The sequence below is a fragment of the Gobio gobio genome (genome assembly GCF_949357685.1).
Source record: "Gobio gobio genome assembly, chromosome: 13".
NCBI lineage: Eukaryota > Metazoa > Chordata > Actinopteri > Cypriniformes > Gobionidae > Gobio > Gobio gobio.
In genome coordinates this window covers 18,536,116-18,558,355 of record NC_137106.1, presented here as the reverse complement: position 1 = coordinate 18,558,355, position 22,240 = coordinate 18,536,116, and the positions used below count along the sequence as shown (strand labels likewise).

The 22,240-nt window shown below is 37.2% G+C and overlaps 1 protein-coding gene across 1 annotated transcript in view; it reads left to right on the top strand.

The window, feature by feature from the left end:
• kcnk2a (potassium channel, subfamily K, member 2a) overlaps nucleotides 1-22,240 on the top strand; it is a 32,340-nt gene that overhangs the window by 6,071 nt on the left and 4,029 nt on the right. The window contains exons 3-6 of the mRNA XM_079833362.1: nucleotides 858-975; nucleotides 13,945-14,105; nucleotides 16,340-16,526; nucleotides 16,674-16,813. Coding sequence (XP_079689488.1) covers nucleotides 858-975; nucleotides 13,945-14,105; nucleotides 16,340-16,526; nucleotides 16,674-16,813 — 606 coding nt within the window. The remainder of the gene's footprint in view (nucleotides 1-857; nucleotides 976-13,944; nucleotides 14,106-16,339; nucleotides 16,527-16,673; nucleotides 16,814-22,240) is intronic.

Sequence of the window (22,240 nt, the reverse complement as noted above, 5' to 3'; positions counted from 1 at the left end):
AGCTCTTTAAAGAGCTACACATTCCCTAAATTTGGAATCAATCCAGGCTTGTAGTAAGTGACTTTAGGTCTTCAAGGAACACGCTGATCAGAGAAGCAGGAATATTGATCTCAATTATGCCAAGATCCCTTCTTTAGAAGAAGAAGAACGATCACAGTACAAGAAGTATAATATCATTCCTGCTGCACAAACAAAGGGCCACACATTTGATAAGGCAGCCATACTATAACAGATTTGACAGTGAATGAAATTACGGGCCAAATTCTGTCTTAACTCCCAGCTGATACAGTAATGTGTGACGTAAAATCCAGAGATGCTGTGGAACACTGATAAAGAACAGATCTGTCTTTGTTTGAGGCACTGAATGTAGGCAATTGGAGCCAGCCATCCTGCTCATTCAGAGACAGTCTGCTTCAGACTTTAAACGTGTTACATCTCTCCGCACAATAGCAGATGGGGTTATACTGGAAATAGCATGGTTGAATATGATCCAGCCTGGGTAAATTGGAAATATAGCTGTCAGTTTCTAAATAAACGTCCTGTATATTCGTGTAGTATTTTTCCTACTGACAATTTGTCATAATTTTTTCAACTTCATGTCATTCTTACCCTGTATCTTTCTTTTGTGGAAGGCAGAATATCTCCTTTTGTTTCTTTTGGCAGAATATCTCCCAAAGAAACAAAATACAGTATGACATGAGAAGCGAGCAAGTGATTGCTCTTTTTGAAAATGAAAAACGAAGGTTTTTTTTATTAAGTGTTTCCTCTGTGTTCATTGCTCTCGTTTTTGGATTAAGCTTGAAGTGATTTGTTACATTTTTGGACATTATTCCTGAGACCTGTTCTCTCATTCGCAGCAAGTGGTGTTTGCTATCCGGGCCGGGGTCAATCCCTCGGGTCACCCTTCCAATGAGAGCAGCATGTGGGACCTCAGCAGCTCCTTCTTCTTTGCAGGGACTGTCATCACCACAATAGGTAACAGCTGTACTCAGTATCAATCCCCTAATTGATTCTTAAATTGATTATTGACTTTTAGAACTTCATTATCACTTCATTTAGGGGACAAAAACAACTTGGGGAAAGGTGCTTGGTAAAACAAGTTTAACTGTGGTGACTTGAAAGTCAAATAAATAGACCACAAGTAGGGCTGCACAACTGACGAAAACAAATTCCATTGGATGTGTACCTACACTACTGTTCAAAAGTTTGGGGTCTGTATGATTTTGTTTTTTCTAAATTAAAAAATACAGTAAAACAGTAATATTGTTAATAAATATCATTACAATTTAAAATAACTTATGTAATTTATTTCTGTGATGGCAAATCTACATTTTCAGTAGCCATTACTCCAGTCTTCAGTGTCACATGATCCTTCAGAAATCATTCTAATATGCTGATTTGGTGCTCAAGAAATGTATATTTCTTATAATTATCAATGTTGAGAACATCTTTGTTGCCGTTGAAACCATGAGGATGTAGCGTCTCAGTCTATGGATCATTCATCCCTCCACCAGAGGGAGCCATCACCAGAATTCTAGTTCATCTTCCTGTGTAACTAGTTCATTTCCTGTTTGTAGATATTTAAACCAATGCCACTTGAAGGCAAGCCTGCAGTACTAGCCTGGAGAAATCAAAGGAATCATTTTGGGCGTATTGGAAATAAAATAGCTAAAGATATAGGAGTCTTTAATTTGAGGATAAGTCCTACGTTTTTTCCAGTGATAGCTCTGTTGAAGATGGTGTGGCCTGAAGTAGACTGGTTTGTTCTAGAGGAAAAAAGGTAAGAGAAGGAGGGAATTTTATCATTTAATAATAAGAGTAGGAGACGAATATAATGAATTGATCCAGATTTATATGGACATGGTAAAAAAATTTAATAAAAACAGACACAGAGGCAACAGGGTTTGGGGTGGTAATACCAGGAAAAGGAATTTGGATAAATTATGAGTATATACTGTAGAAATGTTGGCAAAATGACCTGCATTAAGGTGGATGGAAAAGACGGACAGGACAAAACATTGATATGCTCTGACTCAGCTGAGACCGAGATGGGTCTTGCACATGTTGCCCACTTGGGTCCCACCTTGTGGCAAGTGCCATCCTATATGAAATCCATCTGGGCAATTAACATGCGGCCATTATGGAACCCACGGACAATCCTATGTTGAGCCCATTTTTCAGCCCATTTCATACCCACATACAAATGTTGTCTGGGTTAAAGCTGGGTCCGAGATGGGTCTTGCACATGTTGCCCACTTGATTCCCATCTGGTGGCAAGTGCCATCCTATATGAAATCCATCTGGGCAATTAACATGGGGCCATTATGGAACCCGTGGACAACCCTATATGGGGTCCATTTCTCAGCCCATTTCATACCCATATGGGCCCCATATACAAATGTTTGCTGGTTGGTTCTTCATCAGCTTTAGCTAGTTTAAGGTAATTTCTTTCAAAAAGCCGGCAAGATATTCTGAATGAAGTACTTCGGCTAAATACAAGTTAATAAAAGTAGTCAGGTGAAATGTATGTGGGTTCCAGCGCATGTAGGGATTAGGGGAAATGATGCGGCAGATAAGCTAGCAAAGAGGGCATTGCTGAAAGATAACATAGCAATGCAAATTAATAGTAGCAAAGCAGAGGTTAAAGGGATAATATGGGAGAAAATAAATCAAAGGTGGCAAGAAAGGTGGGAAAGAGAGGAGAAAGGGATAAAAGTTATATCAAATTCAAAGAAATGTCAAAGGAGATAGGGTGGGAAGTGGGAACCGGAGAGAATAAATAGTGTTCGTGGTTAAGTTTGGGACATTGCACACTAAATAAAACCCTTAAGATGATAGGAAAATGTCAGACCGGATTGTGTGAGGGATGTCAAGAAGAGGAATCAGCAGAGCATATTATCATGATTTGTAGAAGATATGAAACACAGAGAGAGGTGATTCAAGTTAAAAAGGTTACTGAACACGAAAGATAGGGCACAGATCAGAGTACTGATGACTTTTTTTTAAGAGAATCAGGGGTTTTCAGTAGGATTTAAAGTATAATTAGAATGTGAGGGAGGTGTTAGAATGGGCTATAAGTAGAGTATAGAAGAACAGAGCTAGGTATTTTGGAAAATGAAATATAGTTTAAGGAAAAAAGTTTGTGTGTGTGTGTGTGTGTGTGTGTGTGTGTGTGTGTAAATGAGAGAATGGGTAAATATGAGTGTATTAGTGGGGAAAGAGGGTAAGGAAAGTAGATTGTAACCCTATTATCTGATCCACACTCCGGAGCAGAAGGTGGCAGTAATGCACCAATAAGCTGGATGCCAACCGCTGTAAAACAAGAAAGAAGGAGGCAAGCCTGCAACCTTTGCCGAAAAAGCATAATGCTAGGGGGCGTCTCAATCAGCTCCCTAGATCAGTAGTCAGGGCACTGATGAGGACATAAGTCAATGGGCTGACTCCCTGATCAGTGCCCTGACTACTGAGCTAGGGAGCTGATTGAGTTGCACCCCTAGTCTCAGCCTCAGACGTCACGCCCACAGACCGTTGGCTGACCGTCTGATGCATATGACACACTTATCTGAAAACACTTCAGGAGTTCCTAACCCTAACCCGTTCTTGAATGAATCATTTATAGACGCACACCGGTCTATTATTGCAGGGGCATCGACTTTACATTTTCACGCCCCTAAACATGACACGGAACAAAGCGAACTGTGATTGGTTGCGTTACATGTCAGTCAAACGTCCATTGCGAAAGCTGCAATGGTGTCCAGACCTTCTGGCGTCAGTCTGAAGGTCTGGCTACGTGAGACTAGCGTAACGCCTGCTAATGCTGCGGTACATGGACCCTCGTATCTCCCAATAATAAAACCATCTCTGATTTAAAACCATCTCTCAGTAGCCATTTTTGCAAAGTACTGCAAGCCCTGCATACCATACCATAATCAAGCTCTACTGTCAACCAGAACCAAACCAGTAAGGCTGGCTTTACCTGATAAGTTTGGGTCTGTAGATAAATGCCGTTTTTATTTTATTTTTTACATCAATGCTCAATCTCCTTTTCACTTCAACCTGATGCATACCATAGTCAAACAAGTGAGCTTTCTTCATGTCACTGGGTGTTTGCTGTCTGGTACAATGATTTACATCCATAGTTCATTCATTCACATATTTCTTGTAACATATACAAGATGTGTTTGAATATCCAGCCGACGGGAAGGATGTTTAATTCCAGTTATTACACCTACGCCAGGGCAAATCCATGCAGCTGAATACAGACTAAATTCCGCACATTGGCAGCACAGAGCGGATGGAACGATGTGGCTTTGAAAACAGTTTTCCGCAAGGGTTTAAATCCCATTGTACAAGCGGAACTGGTGTGTAAAGACGAATCCTTAAGTCTTTCACAGTACAATAACCTGGCAATCAAGCTTGACAATTTAATTAGAAACCAGCCACGATCCAGTTTATCCTGTGAAGTTCCCACCATCACTGAACTATCCAGTCATGTTTCCCATGAGTCACCTGAACCTATGAAAATTGGGTGAAGAATGGCAGCACCAATTACTTAATTTTCTACAGTATGTTTCTACTGTGGACACCCTGGTCATCAGTGTGTCTCTTGCCCATTAAAGACAAGGGCTGGAACAACCAAGGCGAGCCTAACCTCATGTTCCCACAATTTCTCACTACCAATCTCACTGCTAATCAGGCCCGTTGTGTTACAGCCCTAGTTGATTCTGGAGCCAGCTACTGATTCATGAATTCCAACTCCCTACTGTGCCATGCTCTCCCCCCATACATATCATGGCAGTTGACAATAAACCCATTGGAGAGGGATAAACGCCACTCCAAATTGTACTTTTTTATACTGAGGAACTTATCCTGTTTGTCATCTCCTCACCATTTCATCCCATCGTCTTGGGCATCCTTGGCTATCAATATATGACCCAGAGATCTCATTAAAGGGGACATGTCATGAAAATCTGACTTTTTCTGTGTTTAAGTGCTATAATCGGGTTCCCCGTACATCTACCAACCCAGAAAACGTGAACGGACAACCCAGTAACTTTGTTTTGGTAAGCCTTTTTCTACAAGCATGTGAAAAAACGAGCCGCTCAGATTTCTCTCCCCTTCTGACGTAGGAAGGGGATCTATTATAATATCACCGCCCCTTAATCTGCACGTTTCCACCCACTGCGCTGACAGACTGTTCCGTATTAGCATAGTTTCCGCCCTCATCCACTGTCCACCATTTTCTCCGCGCTCGAGCAGCTGTAGCGACAACAATGTCATGTAAGCAATGCAGGTGCATTGCCTGAACGAGGGACAATTCAAGGCAGGTTTTGCTAAAAAGTTAAAGCTCACTGATAGATCAGTACCAACTCGTAATCCACTTTATAGTCTCCGGAGCGATACTGGTCACGCCAGTAATGAAAGGGAGAGCATGCACTTTATAATAGTTTATGAGTTGTTTTACGGATATAGTTTACCAGTTTTTACCACCCCCTGAAAAGGCTAGATGAACTAGATGGAAACAAGTCCATGAAAAGGAAAAGGAAACTAAACCTCAACGTAACATTAACAACTAAAATGAACATTTTAATGTTAAATTCTATTATTAAAAGGGACATAATCAACTTATGAGTTTTGTCCCCTAACCACAAGGTTTAGCCTACATATGGTCTGAACACTCAAGAATTTATGGATTCATTTCTCAGCAAATAATCAGCAGCTGCATTTTTCATTTTGACTTCATCACTAAGGATGTGTAGGACATTGCATGAATGTTATTTAATAATCTTGATTAATGAACCTTAACTAATCCTTTCAACAGCTTTGACCGTTCTTGAATACATGTGTATGGCACCTTTGAAACCTGCTGGAACGGAGCCAAGTAGTGGATTAAAGAGCTAGCCCCCCTTCATCAATCCTCCAGTGTCCACTCCCCACTTAGGTGGTGAAGTATAAAGTGCATTTAATGAACCGAACAGGTCTGATAGCTTGACCTTTTATACAGAGTTGAAAGAGGCCAAGTTCTTGGGGCTTCAAATCAGATCTCCATATTTTATGTACATTTTTAAAAGTTTGGGGGCACTAAGATAAAATAAAACATTTTATTCAGCAAGGATGCGTTAAAGTGACAGTAAAGACAAAATGTAATGTTACAAAAGATTTATATTTTAAATGAATGCTGTCCTTTTAAACTTTCTATTCATCAAAGAAGCCTGAAAAAATGTGTCACATGTACACAAAAATATTAAGCAGCACAAATGTTTTCTACATTGATAATAATAAGAAATGTTTCTTGAGTACCAAATCAGCATATTAGAATGATTTCTGAAGGATCATGTGACTCTGAAGACTGGAGTAATGGCTGCTTAAAATTCAGCTTTGCCATCACAGGAATAATTGATCAAATATACTATTTTTCTGTATTTATGATCAAATAAATAGTCTTCATGAGCATGTATATGTATATGTATAATGTATATGTATATGTATATGTATATATATGTTTATATGCCCATCTGCTCCTGGCTTCCAGCTTCCTTCCTCTCTCTTACTCCATATCCAGCATGAAGCGCCCTATGTCCCTATGGGGACAAAACAACGCCCACAAAGATGGCAATATCCGAAATCCTTGTCCTTGTGGGGACATTTTTTAGTCATTATGAAAAAAACTGCTTATAAATCGTTTGAAAGTTTTCTGTGATGGGGTTTAGGGTTAGGGGATAGAATATACAGTTTGTACAGTATACAAATCATTATGGCTATATAGAAAGTCCTTATAAAACATGAAAACCTAACCAGTTTGTGTGTGTGTAAGTGAGCGTGCACATATATGTGCGTGTTGACAAATGCATGTTTGTAAATCAACATAATCCATAATCTCTTATTTGTGTTTGTGTCACCCAAGAAAGTCAATCACAGGCTTGGCCTTTATCCCAACTGCTAATTTGTTTGTCAATAGGCGACCAAATAATTCTTCTCTTTTGTCATTTGAATGAAAACCTGTCAACTCCCCCTGTCCACCCCCATCAGCAAAGATGCACACTCACTTTGGAGTGTCCTAATGCGTTCATCTGTTGGTGAGGGCATTGCATTCACTAATAGGCGTCAGCACCTGTGTGCAGAGTATTTGCCAATGCTGAAGCCCTCACAAGACACACTTGTGTGCTCATTAACCTTGTTTTGCGTCAGTCTTTCAGTAAGTAGTGCTTCTTCACTAATGAGGGTGGCATGACATTTTTTGTTCCCTGTGTCAAACACCAACAGAATCGACCGAGACATGGCAGTTCATCGCTGAGAACAGATATTATCCTTCTTTTTATAACACATAATTTCAGTCATTTAGTTGTTATAACTCGTGAATGTGTTCATGGTGCTTTTCAATACTGGGACTACAGCTACTTTTTTTGTACATTTTGTACAGAACATTTGTACTTGTATGTGCTTTTATTTTCATTGCTATCTTTATGATTATTCAGATGAAAACTTGAGGAGGGCCAAAGTTATTAAAATAGTCATAGGTATCCATCCAGATAAAAAATTGTACGGTCCATAAATTCCTTCCTTCAAGGACTGCCTGGAGAACAAATATGACAAATATGTTTTGATAAACATTATCAGTTTTTTTATTTTATTTTTTAAAACTATTGTTTACAAATTAAGGAAACTGAGGAAGAACTGGAGAATCTGCTAAAGCCTGTATTTTTCACAATATAAACTCTCATAGGAAAAATGACCAAATAGCTCTATACATTTTCTATATGTTTTCTTACTCTTTATCTATAATTCTGCCTTCTAATTCTTTCAGGTCCAGTATGTCAGATTTGTACTTCATCTTTTAATATTTTCTGTCCCCACCACAAATACATGATACTTTTTATTTTTAGCAATAAAAAAAAGAAAATACACATTCATTTTAAATTTTTTCGAAACATAAACACATACTTTTCAAAGTGTGGGATTTAAAAAAAAGAGAAATTTGAACTTTTATTCAGCAAGGATGCATTAAATTAAACAAAAATCACATTAAATACATTCATAATGCTAAAAAAAATCAGCACAAAATCAGCATGTTAAAATGGACCATGTAACAAGGATCATGATACTAAGAAAAAAATAGAAAGCATGCACATACAAAAACATCTGAAATACAGGTACATGACAAAAAATCTACAAAAACAATATACAAAACAAATGCAGCTCTCCAGAACACTACAATGTGACAGCACAGCTCTTCATCAGACTAAAATGCCACTATAAAACACACACTCAAATTAAACAAAAAAACACATGACCATGTCACATGACAGAATCACATGGTGAAAATAATAATAATAATACAATTATCACAATACTGAAAATTCAGCTATGCCTTCACAAAAAGAAAACGGATAACGTGAAATATAAATAGAAAACAGTTCTTTTAAATTGTAATAATATTTCACAATTTGAATTCTTTCAAAAACATAAAAACTGTTGATGACACCCACATTTTAAACTGTAGTGCATGTGAGCAACAAATGTAAAACAGATTGTGAATACAGGCTTACTTTCAGTCAATGATGTTCAGGATTGTGAAAGTTGACTCACAGTAGGGGTGGGCGACTAACTCGCAGTTTGTTGAACATGTATGTTAGCATGTATGTGGTGTGTCAGTGGTTAGCACAAGCACACAGACAGAGCAAATAAGATATATTGGTTAAGCAGAGAGATTAAGAGCATATTCCATTTTTCTATGAAGGTTCGGTTTTCATCATCGATTTCTCTTTTATCGATCAAGACACGTGTTGACATACCACTGCATCAAATCCTGTGGCTCATGTCTTTTTACTTTTGAAGATTTGTCTGCAAAGTAATTTGCATAAAAAATTATAGATATGACACCAATTAAATATGTGCATCTTTAAAAGTGCAGTTTTGGGAAACTTGGTTTTATCAGACCGAGCAGATTTGATCAAAATCAATTGGGGCTGCAAAAGAATTATTGTCAATCTGGATTTGCCCCACCGGTTGCCAGTTTGGGTTCTTATCTCTGGCAAATTAATTATTCATTATTACATCTTGTTTGTTTCTATTTAAGGAAATTAGATGTTATCTGAACAATGAAGAGTCTGGCCACAGTAGAAAATAGAAATGCTGAAGCCATTAACACACGTTATAAATTTTAACACACGTTATAAACTTAAATCCTAATGGTTAATCTGCTGGAACAAGTATGATATTTTTATCCAACCTTGAACATTATGTGCATAATATTTCCAAAAGACATTGTAAAGACATTACAGTTATTCATCTCCATTGTGCCGTGTGTAATTAAAGTTGTCTCACAGGAAACCATTTTTATGCCTCTTTCAAGGTTTTTTGATTTAATTAGATTTCAAAGAGGACCGAGTTCATGAGGAGTGATTGAGCCCACTTAATGAGTTTCAAGGAAAAAGTAAACGTAATTGGATGGAGGCTCTTGCGGAAATGCCCCCCACTGCTGTTGCTTTTTGCTCTTGTAATTGCTTAAATTCCTATTGTGGTAGTGTTACACACATTCATACTGCTGTGGCCAGAAATGATGCAAAAGTCGCTTCTGTTCCAGACATTGTGTTTTTCTGAGAATGATCTCCCCCGCCTACCCCAATGTCCCCGCAAACTACACCCCTGAAGTCCCAATCATAGTTTCCTAAAAAGTTTCTTAACCAGTATCAGCAGTTTGTTGTGGTTTTAAAATAATATTCCTGGTTTAGTACAAATTAAAGGCACAATGTGAAAGATTTGTTTTTTTCCAAAAATCACTAGAACAATGTTATATGTTTTGTCAACTATGTTTTGTGTACTTGCATTATACCAAACGTTTCCAACATTGAACATAAACATGTTTCCATGTCCAGTTTTAATTTCGTAGAAACCATGGAATCACCAAAGACGCTTCAATATATTATGTGTTTTATTAGACAGGTGAGCAACTGTTTGGATACTTTTATCAACCGAAAAACCATCAATGTTATATAGCTCAACGCAGTTAGTCTTATTGTTTGAATCACTTGTTTTCTTGATTTACCACGAGTACCATGTTTTTACCATGCCAATTTTGTAAAGTGGCTAACATAGCATAATCAGAGAGAGCTTTCTCCATCATACAATATATTTTGAAATGAATTGCATGTAATTTAAGTCATCCAGTTTTTATTAATATGATATTCTAATATCGATCTAGATTAATGCAGAGTGCAACAAGTCTCTCATACCAGGCAGCCACCAAGCGAACGCAAAGAGTAACATTAAAACATACCTTCAAACACACTCAAATTGATTTAGAATGATTATTTTTATTTGAACCGTGTTAAATAATGTTGCGTTGCCCCACATATACGCAATGAAAAAAGCAGAATTGGCCGACTGCAGTGCATAATAAAATCTCCGCTGGCCTTGAAACCAGTGAACATTATGTGAAACTCTTTCATTAGCATTTGCACCAGCGGCATTGTTCAAATTTAATATATTAGCTCATCCATGAACATGGCTTTTGCCACAGTCCGTTGGATTCCTTTCTATCGGCTGTGGAGGTGAAGACGAAAACACCCATGAATCCACGCTCATTGAAGGCATCATCAAGCTACGCATTTGTTTTGAATAAGCAACATCTAGCGGCTAAATTACATACCGTGCCTTTAATGTAAATATACATAAGTTGTGGCATAAAGTCAAAATCAAGGTTACAATGAGGAACTTACAATGGAAGTCAATTTTTGAAGGATTTAAAAGCATAAATGTGAAGCAGTGTGGGGAAGGTTACTTTGGAAATGTAATGGGTTACAGATTATTAAAATGTAATAAGTAGTTTAATTATTTCAATTACTTTTTTATTATGTAATGTAACTGATTACATTTGATCACTTTTTGATTACTTTTCTAATTACCAGCACTGAAACGCCCTGTAATTTAATTACACATTTTTTTCTAAGTAACTGATTACAGTTACATTTATTTTGTAATTAAATTACGTAATCTAGTTACATGTAACTCCCCAACACTAATGCAGGTTGTAATTTTATTAAAACACATTCATTCTCTTGTTAAAAGTAGTGTATTGTTAGAGCTGTAAAGTTGTTCACATCATTTTTATGGTTGTTTTAGGGTTTGCTGCATTGCATTGTTATGGCAACATAGTTGTAAAATTGCTACAAATGCTGTTGAAAGTTTGTATCCTTGCCATTAAACTGATTATTGTAAATTCTTAATGAGTTTGAATCAAAAATCCCTTTCCATGTGTGAATCTGATGGCATGTATAATTCACCTCACCTCACTGTGACCCATTTGGTAATTCCCCATGCTGTCGAGAGGCCTGGAATTGAATACATTTCAAAATGAATACATTTACACAGCTGAAATGAATCCCACTTTTTGGCACATTTATTGCATTTATATGTATGTAATGATTTGTATCTGCTTTGCGCTTGTACTAATGTTAGGTGTTGAAACAGTCTTAACTGTGAAACTCTCCATGTCTGGATAATTCAGCACTAATGTTCCCTGATAGATAAATAATGCTTCCTAATCTAAATTCTCATTAAGCTGTCTGCAAACTAAATCAAAACTTTTGAGTGCACTAGGGGAGTGCGATTTTAAACTTTTTCTTTTTTTTTGACATGAATTATCGGTTTGACTCAAGAAATTATCAACAAAATATCTTACAAGCTTTATAAAAAAATAAAATAAGAATGTTTTAGGAAGCACAGAAATACCCCAGCTAATATAAATGTTCTAAGAACATTCCGAACATTCCCTGTTATGAAAGCTTTATTTCTGAATGTTTTCAAAACGGACATTTAAATTCTTTGTGATTCTTTGTGATCTTTTAGGTAATGCATTCTCTATTTTATCATTTTGCAAGTATTATGGGAATGTTACTTTTGAATTACTGTTCTCTGAATCATCTGAAAAAGAGTAGTAACGTTTAAAAAACATTAGACTAACATCCAAATGAAATATTTAATAAAAAAAGTTCCATAATTATGTATAAATAACATTTTAGTGCTAATGTTTTGAGAACATTATTAAAGACCAGAAAACTTTGAACGAATGTTCTACACTGAACAAAATTATAAACACAACACCTTTTTTTTTTTGCACCCATTTTTTTATGAGCTGAACTCAAAGACTTTTTCTATGTACACGAAAGGCCTATTTCTCTCAAATATTTTTCACAAATCTGTCTAAATCTGTGTTAGTGAGCACTTCTCCTTTGCCGAGATAATCCATCCACCTCACAGGTGTGGCATATAAAGATGCTTATTAGCCTGATTATTGCACGTGTGCCTTAGGCTGGCCACAATAAAAGGCCACTTTAAAATGTGCAGTTTTATCACAAATCACAATGCCACAGATAATGCAAGTTTTGAGGGAGCTTGCATTTGGCATGCTGACTGCAGGAATGTCCCCCAGAGCTGTTGCCCATGAATTTAATGTTCATTTCTCTACCATAAGCCATCTCCAAAGGTGTTTCAGAGAATTTGGCAGTACATCCAACCGGCCTAACAACCGCAGACCAGTAGTTACCACACCAGCCCAGGACCTCCACATCCAGCATCTTCACCTCCAAGATTGTCTGAGAAGCCATCTCAGGGAAGCTCATCTGCATGCTCGTCGTCCTCATCGGGGTCTCGACCTGACTGCAGTTCGTCGTTGTAACCGACTTGCTCACATTCGATGGCGTCTGGCACTTTGGAGAGGTGTTCTCTTCACGGATGAATCCCGGTTTTCACTGTACAGGGCAGATGGCATACAGCTTTTATGGCATTGTGTGGGTGAGCACTGATGTACGTTGTGGATAGAGTGGCCCATGGGGCAGTGGGGTTATGGTATGGGCAGGCGTATGTTATGGACAACGAACACAGGTGACGAGATCCTGAGGCCCATTGTTGTGTTGCAGCATGATAATGCACGGCCCCATGTTGCAAGGATCTGTACACAATTCCTGGACGCTGAAAACATCCCAGTTCTTGCATGGCCAGCACTGGACATGTCACCCATTGAGCATGTTTGGGATGCTCTGGATTGCTCTGGACCAATACAGTGCACATTTTAGAGTGGCATTTTATTGTGGCCAGACTAAGGCACACCTGTGCAATAATCATGCTGTCTAATACGCATCTTGATATGCCACACCTGTGAGGTTAATTGATTATCTCGGCAAAGGAGAAGTGCTCACTAACACAGATTTAGACGTATTTGTGAACAATATTTGAGAGAAATGGGCCTTTTTTGTACAAAGAAAATGTCTTTGAGTTCAGCTCATGAAAAATGGGGCAAAAACAAAAGCGTTTATAATTTAGTTCAGTGTATTAACATTACTGGAATGTTTGCTCATCACATTAGCCACGTTTCCACCGCGGGAACTTTCCCCAGGAACTAGGAACTTTGGGGTGGTACTCGGTTTGTTTCGACCACAGGAACCGGGGTCTAAATAAAGTTCCGGGTAAAGATTTCCCCCTCAAAACTGTCCTGCTTGCGAGGTAGTACTTTTTCAAAGTTCAGGAACTTTCAGCATTTTATTTCAACCTAAAAGTCTGTTGCGGTGTGTGCAGTTAGAGGTGTTTGCTATTCAAATCAACAATGGAGTTTAAAAAATACGTCCGATGGACCGACGATGAGGTTCAGGCTTAATTACGTTTATTTGCAGAGGACGAAATCCAGTGGGCTCTGGAAAGTCCCGTGCAGTCCTACGTCACCGGACTAATCTTCACAGTACTTTAGACCCTGATGGAAACACAGACAGCAGCAGGTCTGGGGGGAAAGAGTTCCTGGGACAAATTGTTCCGGGTAATTTTGGTGGAAATGGGGCTATTGAGAGAACCTTGCCAGAACCTTAGCCTAAGTTCTGAGAACATTCCCTATTAGCTGGGACCTGTATGTTTTGCAAATCATACTTCCTAACAGAATGATTTCTCTTTCTGCAGGGTTTGGAAATGTCTCTCCACACACAGAAGGAGGCAGGATCTTTTGCATTATCTACGCCCTGCTGGGGATCCCACTCTTTGGGTTCCTCTTGGCAGGAGTGGGCGATCAGCTGGGAACAATATTTGGCAAAGGAATCGCCAAAGTGGAAAAGATGTTTGTGGTGAGATTAAAACTGGCTAAAATCGTGTAGCAAAATACTCACAGGATTTATACCATTAATCCACTGTATAATATATAATTAATTATAATCCTTTTACTTGTGCAGCAGTTTCTAGAGTCATACATCTATACTAACACTCTCATAAATGTTTGGAAAAATGACTGAAAAACATTTTTTACATGTTGACCTGAACAATGTAAATTGCTTTTTAAAGTAAAACAACTGATTAGACAAATTCTGTGAAATTTTTATTAAAACATAATGTGTAATTACCACCATGCCAAATAATCTAAAATATTCTAAATAATACCATTATATAATTCATTTAGGGAAAAAAAAGTCTGTGCACCTCAAATCCCTTCAATCAGAAATGTACTATATTGTCTTCCCTCAATAAATGCCCTGCAGCTCTAAAATAATGATTTTGTTTTGTAAAAATGCTTGCCTACTACTATTAGCCTTGTTTGGTGCTGCAGAACATTCGGTCACTTTGATGATTCACAGTAATAATTTAAGTGCCTCTGATGGCCATCTTGTTAACAGTCGTTGCAAATTCACATTCATTTTCTGCTGAGCTGTTGTGTTTTTGCGCAGTAACAATTTGGAACATTGACGTGTACAATGAAGAGCACAATACAGTATTTTTTTTTGTCAGAAGTCAATGCAGCATAGTGAATTATTTATTGCTGGTGCACTCATTGTTTTGTGTACCACATATTAAACACCATTTCTTAAAGGCTGAAAGGAAAATATATCTTTTTTTAAGGGCAAGTTTTTTATTTCACAAACTCTACTGCGGTAAACTCAATGAATTTGCTTGTCGATTGCAGCTTTCTGTCCTGTGATGACATATTTCCACATTTTATGGCCTTGAGTTACGTCAAGAATCATCATTCATTATGCTGATTGGTTGCAGCATTTGATTGGACAAAAATCTGCGTATTGCCGCATGAGTAATTAGTTTCCATCGCCCATTCTCTATGATCTATATTTTGGTCCTGTTCCTATTTTTGCACATTTTAAATGTGTATATCTGCTAAAATTATCAACATTTTGTAAGTACCCTACCATCTAGGTGTACATGAAGCTAACACAAATTGACTAAAGGCCATAAAACTCTCATTTTGAGGGGGTCTTTAAACTTGTGATTTAAGCCTGATTATTCGTCCTACAGTATATTTGGTTTGAGATTATCGGGCAATAACTGCATGTGCTTGGCTAATTCATGTATATTAATAAAGTCTATTAATAAAGCCTGATATGTGTATTAATAACTGCTTAATAGTTTCCTAAATATTTGTGTGTGAATTTTGGGTAAATAATGTGTAAAACAAATGTTAAATTAATTTTTAAACAATTTTGTGTGAATCTCGATTCAATTTCAACTGCACTATTTTTGAGCAGAAAATGGACACCACTACATTACACACAATCAATATCTTCCTGATGAAGTATTTTACATCTGAACAATTATAAAAATGTAAAAAAATTGCCCGATTTTTCCATGAGCTGGGATGCATCAAATGAGAGATAACAGTGTGAAATTTCATTGGAAATTGATTATTATTTTCATTCATTTTTAACCAAATTTCAAATATCTTTGTTTGTGATTTTTATTTATTAATTTACTTTATTTTCTTTGTATGTACGCTACGGTTCAAAAGTTTGGGTTTAGTACATTTAAAAATAAAAAAAACTTTTTTTATTTAACAAGGATGCATTCAATTTATATTCTTACAAAAGATTTATATTTCAAATAAATGCTGTTCTGATGAATATTCTATTAATCTGGGGGATTAATCCTAAAAAATATTAAGCAACTGTCCATGGATAATAAGCACCAAATCATGTGACACTGAAGACTGGTGTAATAACTGCTGAAAATTCAGCACAGGAATAAATTACATTAAAATATAATAAAAGGGATGTTATTTCTAAATTGTTATAATTCTTCACAATATTACTTTCTTTACTGTGTTTTTAATCATATAAATGCGTCCTTAATGAGCATAGGAGACCAAAAACATTATAAAATCTTACTTATCCCAGACTTTTAAATGGTAGTGAAATTCTCTATGTCTCATGTGTGACAGTGTATGCCTGACATTGCTTAAGAATTACTGTTTTTAGACAGTGTCAGGTCAAGTATTGTCGTCAGTGATTATAATGAGCTTATTATAATGTCTTTTCCACCCGTCATTCTCACCTCCTGTCACATCTGTTTTTCCTCTCAGAAATGGAACGTGAGCCAAACTAAAATCCGTGTGACATCCACTGTCCTGTTCATCCTGTTTGGGTGCCTGCTGTTTGTGGCCCTCCCCGCCCTCATCTTCCAACACATTGAAGGCTGGAGCGCTCTGGAGGCGATCTACTTTGTTGTCATCACTTTAACCACTATTGGATTTGGAGACTTTGTAGCAGGTGAATGAAGTCACTAATTTGCTCCTTCAGCACTTGTGTTAGTTTCTGACAGCAAACAAACACCCAGAAAAACAAGTCAAACTGAAGTACAGTAATCGAGTGTATTCATGAGTTCAGTGGGTTGATGTGGGTTCATTTCTCATTCAGGAGGCTCTGAGATTGATTACATGGACTATTATAAGCCCATCGTGTGGTTCTGGATCCTGGTGGGTCTTGCCTACTTCGCTGCAATTCTCAGTATGATTGGAGACTGGCTCCGGGTCATCTCCAAGAAGACAAAAGAGGAGGTATGTGCTTACAGAATCAGATGCTTTTAGGCAATACCAGAGTGAGAACAGCACTTCTGTTCCACGGTTAAGCAAAAATCTGAATTTCAGAAATGGCTCCCTCTCAGTTCCAGTTTGCACTTCAACACAGGCACACAGAAGAGTTGGTGATGGTGTATTTAAAATGTCTACCATGTAAGCCTTTTAAGTAGGGACATATAGTGGAAATACGTATAAATACTTTTGATAGTGATGGTGTATATTGGGACGATCAGTGTCACATAAAAATAATTAATTTTCAGTCATTCAATCGTGTGAATAAAATAACTATTAACTATTACTATTATATTATTAAATATTCTGAAATGGTTCTGTTGGGAACTAAATCTGATAACCTGCAGTTTAGGGCTAAACTGGTGTTAAAACTGATGGATTCTAAATACAATGGCTATATTTACCCATTTTATCATCATTTTTCAGGTATGGTACCAATTTCAGTGATATTAATAATCTTTTGTTATATTATAACCTTTTTTCTGGATATACATATGTTAAGTGCATGAAAACATGCTTACTAATGAACCACTGTTCAAGTGTTTGGGGGTCAGATGTTACAAATTATTTTTATTTCAAATAAATGCTGTTCTTTTGAACCAACTATTCAACAAAGAATCCTGAAAAATGTCTCCACCAAAAATATTAAAGGGTTAGTTCAGCCAAAAAGGAAAATAATGTAATTTATTTCTCACCCTTATGCCGTTCCACACCCGTAAGACCTTTGTTCATCTTCAGAACACAAATTGAGGCTCAGTGGGGCCTGAATAGCCAGCATTGACATTTCCTCTCTCAAGATCCATTAAAGCTGCACTATGTAACTTTTCCGTCCACTAGAGGTCGCCTATTCAAAACAAAGGTGTAGTTTGATGACGCCAAGTTTGAGCGCAGAATCCCCCCCTTCCCCTCACAGCCGGTGGAAAATAATCGGGATAGGACTCGGGCAGGAATCATGTTCATGGATGTGACTATTAATGTTACTGTAGTATGAAGCAGAGCAGGAGAAATTGTTAATAAGAAGAGCGCAATACAAGCCTTGCAAGCAGCGGGACCTTTATTATGGCATAGTCGCTGGCGGGACTTTTATTATGCCTCAGTTGCCGGCGCCATTTCCGCTTTTCCGGATATGAGGATGAGTTAACGCAGCTCTGTTTATCATATTAGATACATCTGAGTGTGTTGAAAATGATGTTATGACGTTACTCTGTGCGTTTGCTCGGCGGTTGCTATGACACTTGTTGCACACTGTAGTAAGAGTAAAGCGTTTCAGAAACCGAGGGTGACGCAGATATGATGCCATCGACAGGCGACTCCCTCACACGTCCCGGTTCCTTGGTTAAAATGGCAATTTTCTCACGATTTACAAATAGTTGGGAACATTTGGGATATTGTAAGTTCTCAACTGAACAAAATATATAACACTGGCCTAGTGGTTTTTGGAAATTATTGTTATGTAATATCATACATAAAAATGTTACATAGTGCCCCTTTAATGTACTAAAAACATATATTATAAACATATTTAAATCAGTTCAACAAAAATATCTTAATTTGCGTTCCAAAGATGAACGAAGGTCTTACGGGTGTGGAACGGCATGAGGGTGAGTAATAATAAATTACATTATTTTCATTTTTTGTTGAACTAACCCTTTAAGCAGCACAACTTTTTTCAACATTCTTTTTTTCAGGCATTGATCAGCATATTTGAATCAAATAAATGCTTTGGTAAGCATAAGAAACTTCAGTAACGTAAGTGGGGGTTTTTTTGTACAAGTTTCAGCTCAACGCAGTTATAATTTTCACGTCCAGCACCACGTGGTTTAAATAGCAATTGCACTTGTGTCTAAACCCCTGGTCTAAACCTGGTTTAAAGTCAATAGCGCAGTGTTTTTCGTGTTGTTTAAAGGGCATGTTAATAATATGCGCCTATTAGCGAGTGCAAAAAGTGCATACACTCTGCTTATTGCACACACAGTGCAGCAGCACACAAACATTATTAAATATTAAAAATAAAGGATTCCTCTTCGAAGAAGCGTTCAGTCTTGCTTTTGCAAATTCCGCCATGTAAATAGCGAATCCCCCATCGTTCATGCGCAACTGGCATTTAAAGGGAATGGGAGATTGGTTTATTGCATGTTATGCCCAAAACGCACCCATGACTCATTAAGAGACTAGGTACAACCCCTTTGGACCCTGCACCTGCCGTGCAGACACGTTTTTTTTCTGTCGTTAAACTATCAAAAGTGCACCTGCGGCATGCGCTTCATACCATGCGCTCAGGGCCCCATATGTATAATACATTATAAAAGTATTTTTAATGCAGTAATTATGCTTTGTAATACACCTTCTATGCATTGTAAGGTCTCATGAATAATTGTAACCACAGTTATAATACATTATAATACTTATCTATTCATTGAACACACCTTTAGAAAGTATAATGCATTAAAGCACATGATAAACAATCAATATCAGAATCTGCAAATATCATAATGCATTTTAACTTTGGTTACTATTATTTATGAAAAGATAACGTACACACAGTACCTTTTATGGTGCATTATAAGGGCTGTAAGGACAGTGTTGCTGAAACTTCTGTCAGTTATGCATTCTATTTGCAACCTAAATTCCAATTCAGGAATGAAATGTGGAATTTAAGGGCATTTCCAGTTCAAACATAAACGCTGAATGACATACAACCCTTTTCTGTACTTTTTATGTTTTCCATCACAAAGTTTTCCATCACAACTGTACCCTGCAAAATACTGTACAATGGTTTAATGTCTACAGAGCTGTACAATATTAAAAAGGCATTTGACTTTATTGCTTATTTTACATTTCTGTAAAGATTAGGAGCAGCTTAGTATCTGTTTTATGAGGCTTGTATGAAATGTTCCAGGTCATGTCGAGGAGTTCATTATGTGTTATCGTGGCTTTGTTTGCTATATAGTTCACAGCATGAAGTTCCAGTTTGTCAGGAGCCAATCACAGATCAGCACTGTGTTTAGCTTTCATTTACTCTAGAAATGAATGAGCGTCAGCCTGGCCAATTATGTGCTTGGATTAGCTGGAACAGGAGGTTTGCTCTGTCTGAAACACATAATGAGACATTTTCTCTGGACCTCTTGTGCTTTTCTGATGTGATCATAAATGTGCAATTTGACGTTATACTCTATAGAATTACAAAATACATAATTAGTTTTACGTTTAGGAGATGGGATTTGTCCTTCTCGTAGGTCATGTAAGGAAAGTCTTTCACAAAAAGGAGAACATAGGCCCCAGTATTATTCAGCCCTGTGTGAAGTAGCAGGATATTGTAAATCTGAACCTGAAAATGTCTCACACTGAAGTCTTACCGGAAATAGAGGAGAAGGGAAAGGCAGTGCAGGATTAATGTGAACGAAAGGTCTGAATGACCCTGTTCTGCTACTTGATTCTCATCCATAATACATCACCTTTCAGCAGGGCCAGCGTTTGCTATAGGCGAGCTAGGCGGTTGCCTAGGGCGACAAATTTGTTGGGGGCGCAGCCAGGCGCCCTCTAGTGGCGCACTTAAACTTACTTCCCATTAAGCATAGAATTAAAACAAGCGAAATAAAACATACTGTTTATTAAACAAGATCATCATTGGGCGCCCCCTCAGCCACACGTTTAATTACTTAACCTGATTATTAGATTGAATTGAAAGTGAATATTGTCGAGCACAGGCGTTAGGTCAGGCAAGTGCTCAGCACTGGCGCGTTCTTCAAAAATGAAGCGGTCTAAACCCTCGAGTGCACAGGGACGGAAAAAGAGAAAGGCAGACGATCAAAAGAAAGCCCAGTATAGAGGTAAGTCTTCTTATCTCAGCCATAAAGGTGTCAAACGAAATAAATTAACTTCTTATTATCGATATTATCAACTAATATTGGACGGCATTGGACGTTTCATTGCTGTCACTAAGCTATCACTAGCTAGCTAGTTATCTACATATTACTACGCATTTCACTGACAATAAGGAAATCCAGACGAGCCAAATTTTAATGCTGCGTCAATTTTGAAGGTGAATAGAAATGCCAGAAACAACTGTTCATCTTTTATTATTTAAGATAGGGATAGAGCTACAAGAACTTGTATATTTTAATTTTTTAGTGGTAAGTTCAGTGTATCAATAATAGCACTTTTGTTTGTAGAGGGTATAGTTAATCCAGTTTATGGGTCATAATTTGCTTAAGTGTCTTTACAGGTGCTTAAGAGAGTTTTTGCACCGTTTATGGAGTTAATATTTGGTAAATATCCTTGAACATTCTTTCTAGCATTTGTGTATGACCAATTTATTGCAGTTGATCCTTCAAGTCTTAATTTTCTTGATTAAGTGTTGGAGTGACTATAAAAGCATTTTTGTTTGTTCATCCATAGTTTGAGTCATAATTTGTTAAAAAATCTGTTAAATATAATAAACGTTAAATATAACGTTCTTTGTAGCATTTTTGTATGTGCAATTTATTAGAGTGCATAATTTAAGTCATAATTAGCTTTTTAAGTCTTGGAGTAACTATAGGAGCATTTTTGTTTGTATAGTTTTTATAAATACTTAACCCATTTGTGCCCAATTTTTTTGAATGGCATGTTCTGCATTTATTTTCCCCAGGTTTTTGTATTTTTTCTTGAAAATTGTATTTGAATCTGTGGCAACTATAGTTGCCGGTGGGCAAATATGTTGTATGCACCCCTTCAATGTCAAATATGAATAAGAGGAGAACATTTAGCATCTAACTCAAAATAACTGCTTTCAACAGATCAATCTTTATTCATAATCAAATTTATTATGTTTGACTAAGTATACTAAAAACTATAGATTTGTTGTAAGATTTGTTTTGTTTGGATGATTCTAGAGACCTGGGGGCGCAAAACTCAATCTCGCCTAGGGCAACCAAAGAGCTAGAGCCGGCCCTGCCTTTCAGGGTTTCTTAAATGCTGTAAAGGTGTTGTGTAGCACACGCTTATTTTCCTCTATATCAGGAATAAACATCTCAAATTAGAACTTTTCAAGAGTCCTGTAAAGAACCAACTTGCCATCTAATGACCTCATTTGAGAAGAAAGCAAAGGTTCCTTATTACATTTTCTCAGATTTTCTTGTTACTCTTTTATTCGTTTTTTTTCCCCTCCTACAACTACTGTTGTTCACCCATGCAAATTGTCTTGACATTGTCTAGGCTCATAGTGAACAATTTGTTCCTGAATAATTTAGAGTGTTATAATGTGTTTTAAGGGGCTTTCTGGTAATGGTGCATCAGGAGAATCTCAAACCTTATGCTGAGAACATTAGAGACTATAGTTTTATGTGACTGTACTATGTTTTAGAGGTTTGGTAGGTAGGTAGGAACTTATTGATCCTAAATTTGCATTAACAG